This window comes from Chionomys nivalis, unplaced genomic scaffold (assembly GCF_950005125.1).
Source record: "Chionomys nivalis unplaced genomic scaffold, mChiNiv1.1 scaffold_29, whole genome shotgun sequence".
In the NCBI taxonomy this organism is placed as follows: Eukaryota; Metazoa; Chordata; class Mammalia; order Rodentia; family Cricetidae; genus Chionomys; species Chionomys nivalis.
In genome coordinates, this window is record NW_026646888.1 from 3,294,652 (window position 1) to 3,298,915 (window position 4,264).

Below are 4,264 nucleotides of genomic sequence, written 5' to 3' on the forward strand. Positions count from 1 at the left end.
CACAGGTGACACACATGCTGGGCCCTGAATGGCAGTTTGACACCTACAACCTTACTAACCAAGTTTTTGAAGATGAAGGAACCAAAACTGCCCTGTTAAAGATGTCAGGATCCTTGCATGATGGGAGTCAGGCATCAATATCATACTGGTATCCTTGGTCTGATGGGTTTGTGGGGTCTTTGCCACACTTCACCTAACATCACTGATTCCCTAGGTAACTGATTTTACGGAGCTCGGTGCATTCATCATATCTGTGCATGTCACACACCAATGTGATTCAATGCGTACTAGTTTAGCCTGGGTGCGGGTGAGTCTGTTCATGAGTTTTATTGCCCAAATCCCACAGAACATGATCAAAGACAAGGGAAGAATGTTTTACAGTTAAGGCAGGCCAATTGTTTAAATGAACTCACAGGGGTTGAATGTCATGCATAAGACCTATGAGAGTGCAAGACAGAAAGAATCCAGGCATGACAAAGTAGGTAGCAGATAGAAGCCTGGCAAAAGTAAGTAGGTAGCCTGAGGTCCACCCCATTGCAGAAGAGCCACTGAGAGGAGACACTTTTCTTTAGGCAGGAGGATTCGGGTCACTCAACATGCTCCAGTGGAGATAATATACTCAGTGACTTCCCGATGGTATGAATTAGACCATTAATCAAATGAAACCCAATTTTCTTTGCTTCTGAGTACACCTTTGTGACCCTTCATGATCACTCTCTATCCTCTTAAGTCCCAACACCTCGATGTCACATCTTTCCATATGACATGCTTTTCCCTCACGCATTATCCCTCTCTGAGATCCTACATCTTTTTGGCCACTCTCCTCTGTTTCCTAAACAGCCATTTTGTCCTCTTCCACACACTTCATCTCCTTTCGTCATTCCCTCTCCAAGGGGAAAAGACCATAAATCCTCTTTTGTTTTGAGGCCTGTCTTTCTGTGATGTCCCATCCACCAGACACTCCATCATTGACCAAACAACATAACATATTCACAAATTTTTATTTTTAGAGCAAAAATTTCCATTGGGAAAGATACCAGGATTAATAGAAGACCTGAGGTATTTCTGATAAAAAGAGTTCCCCAAACACAGTTGTAATTTGACCCCCAAAATTTGAGAATTTCACTTTAACAGATCTTCATCAAATCATAGACATAAATATGGAAGTCATTATCAAACTTGATGAAATGCACGGAAGGTTTGGTGGGAACTTGGTAAATAATTTTACCTATCTTTTGGGTTCCATCTTTTTCGTTGTGCTGCATGCTTTTGCCTGCCAAGGAATCCCTGCCTAATTCCAAATTCACCCCTTTTGGAGGACATCCTGGCATAATGTGGAGGTTGCTTTCAATGTAGTCATCTAGATGGTGGTAAAGGTACACAACTGGATCTTTCTCGTAGGTAATGTAGAAACAGGTCTTCATGGTCTGCACCTCAACTTGGTCCACCCCAGTCCACTCCTCCATAGAGCCTGGCATGATGTGGAGGTTGCCTTCAAGGTATTCAACCAGGAGGTGGTAAATATACAAGACCGGATCTTTCTTGTAGGTAATATAGAACCAGGACTTCATGTTTGGCACCTCCTCTAGGACCATCCGCTTCCAGTCATCCTTAGAGCCGTTTGTGCCCTCAAATGTATGTTTCACTGCTCTGACAACTTTGGTGTTTGAGAGATGAGTGTCTGTCTCCTGAGGAAATCGTATGTTGTTAGGCAGGAACTTAAGGTTTAAAATCCTTTCATCACTGTGGAGCTCCATTCCATAGACACAATCTATCCCATCATACTTTAACAAATAGAGAGAGGGATTTGTTGGCAGTTGATCTAGAATGATGGCTTTCCACTGGGTGACTGGTTCATTGGCTTCCTTCCAGCCGTGAGAAATTCTGCGGCCGACAATATTCTACAGGGCCTCAAAAGGCCTACTCAGTTTTTGCTTCTGGAAAGATGACCCATTCCTCTTCTGGACAGGTGGCATGCATCTCATACTAAGAGGCATCTTCATCATGGCTGTAGACTTACTGAGATAGGCCACTGACCTCCTGGTCCGCTGTTTCTTGGCTATCTTTCTGTGCTTGGGCTTCATAGCTGCCCACTCTCTAGTTTGAAAGAACTTTCCTTCTGTTTAATTCAGAAACAAAGTCGTGGCCTCAACCATGAGTGCCTGCAAGGTTAACAAGGGAAGGCTATGAGGTCAAAGCTCTTTTCTGGAAGAACGTTGGTGCAGGAGACAAAGATATTGATCAACAGGTTTGCATACCTAACTCTAATTTTCTCTTAAGAAATAAATATGACAATTTGCAAAATTTACTCTACAGCTCAGTATAGCAATCTCAGAGACACATTCCTGCTGCCCAAAGGCAAATGACCTCTGCTGAGAAACCTACTTTCTGACTGACTAAGTCAATGAGAGGAGAACGTATGCCTATCCCCGAAATGAATAAGAAAAATCTGAACAGATAACAAAGAATTCGAAGGACATCCACACGTCTCCTTCGACATCAAGCTAATAGGTAGGGGGCTCAATCCAAGACGGCCTGCCCAAGGTCATGGCACTCCAGTCCACTGGCTCTCAGATTTGTGTCTCCTGATCCAGACCCAGGTATATTACATAAAGCCATTCTGTGTCTTCATTATCGAAGTGAGTACTGTGAGACCCACTTCAACTTGAAAGACTCATTATTCTGGGCAACAGCAGCCACTGAGAAATAATTAGTATCTTTTAAAACACCTATGGACAAAGAGGAGCTTTGCCATTTTAGTGGATTGATGAATTTGATATTGTTAGCAAAGATAAAGTGGGAAGAATAGCTGGCATTCACCATCCCAACAGCTATCAGATAGGACCTGGAAACAACAGAAATGGTGGACCCGCAGGACAGTTGAAGGAAAACTTTTTTGTACTACAGAGGTCTTAGTTGCTTTGGAAACATATTTACCAAAAGAAAATGTCCTACCTCTCCAGATTCCATCTTCCGGAAATGTTCAGGTGCAAAAAGCCTGTTGAACAGTTGTGGATACCAGGAGCTGAATTGTCCTCCTCAGGCACTGTGAGGATAATAAACCCACCTTCATGGAAGACTAGTGCTTTGAGTGGAACAGAGTTGCTACCACGAACCAAGGCTTTGTGACATCACCAAGGCTCTACTTATGTCAGATATCCCCTCACAAGCTTGTTACTTCCCTATTTATCCACAGAAACATCCAGCATTCAGCTCCTCAAAAGCTGTATACAGCCACCAGGGGACCCAAAATAAGCCCCCACTCATCTTCCAAATTACTCAAGTCACACCCTTGCCCACAAACTCAATCCCTGTATCTTATTTTTCTGAAAAATCTTTGGTGTCTGAGTCAACAAATCACATGAAAGTTTTTTTTCTTAGATCGCATCTCCCATTGGTTATCTTCTATTGATTTTTTCTTCCTTCATAAATAATAAATTTCAAATTTCCACTTCCTTTCCTCCTCTCCCTAACTACTCACGCAACAACCAATCCTCTCCACTCCCAATCCAGTCCTAAGAGAGGGCAGTGTACCTTGACCTGTGTGAAGCCCTTGCCCCCCCTCCATCCAGATTGAGGAAGGTATGCATGTACATATAATATGGTCGATTAAATCTGTATGTGCAGTACAGACAAATCCCAGTGCCATTATCAATGTGTTCTCCTTCTGCCCCAATTGTCAGCCACATTCAATGCTTCCACTTTGATCCCATGCTCTGTCAGTCCCAGCATAGCTGGTTTTGTTGATCTCCCATTAGCTCAGACACAGTGTCTCAGTGGGTGGACCAAGCCCTTGTATTCCTTAGTTCTTTGCTCTTATTCTCTCCCCTTCAGCTCTTCAACTGGAGCTTGGTAGCTCAGTCTAGTTTTCTGATGTGGGTCCCTGTCTTTATCTCCATCCTTTTCCATACAACAGTTCTATGGTGATATTCAAGATAGTCATCAGTCTGATTATGGGACAAAGCACCCGTAGTGCCTAGGGACATGGCACAGTGCAGGCACCCACAGCTCACCTGCCCAAGGTCCTCGTTGGTGTCACCCCATGGCTTTCTTGGAACCCCTCTAGAGACAAGACTCTTACTAACCCCAGAACGGCACCCTAAGTTGAGATATCAACAGTGTGTGTGCATTAACTTATGGGGGTGTGTTTGTGTGTTTAAGACACAATAACAGCAGATGGATTATAATATTGAAATTTCTTCTTATCTTGAGAAGAATACTTGCTACAGAAACACTATCACAGTAGTACTGAGAGTGTAGGCTG

The 4,264-nt window shown here is 43.3% G+C and overlaps 1 protein-coding gene across 1 annotated transcript; it reads right to left on the minus strand.

Annotated features, from left to right (window-relative positions):
- Nucleotides 1-1,142: 1,142 nt before the first annotated feature.
- On the minus strand, nucleotides 1,143-1,895 carry LOC130869056 (spindlin-2-like; the record flags this gene model as incomplete). The annotated part of the gene is made up of 3 exons (XM_057761154.1): nucleotides 1,143-1,324; nucleotides 1,386-1,394; nucleotides 1,472-1,895. Coding segments are annotated over 3 exons (615 nt in total), but the record flags the coding sequence as incomplete, so codon positions are not given.
- Between the last annotated feature and the right edge of the window lie 2,369 nt (nucleotides 1,896-4,264).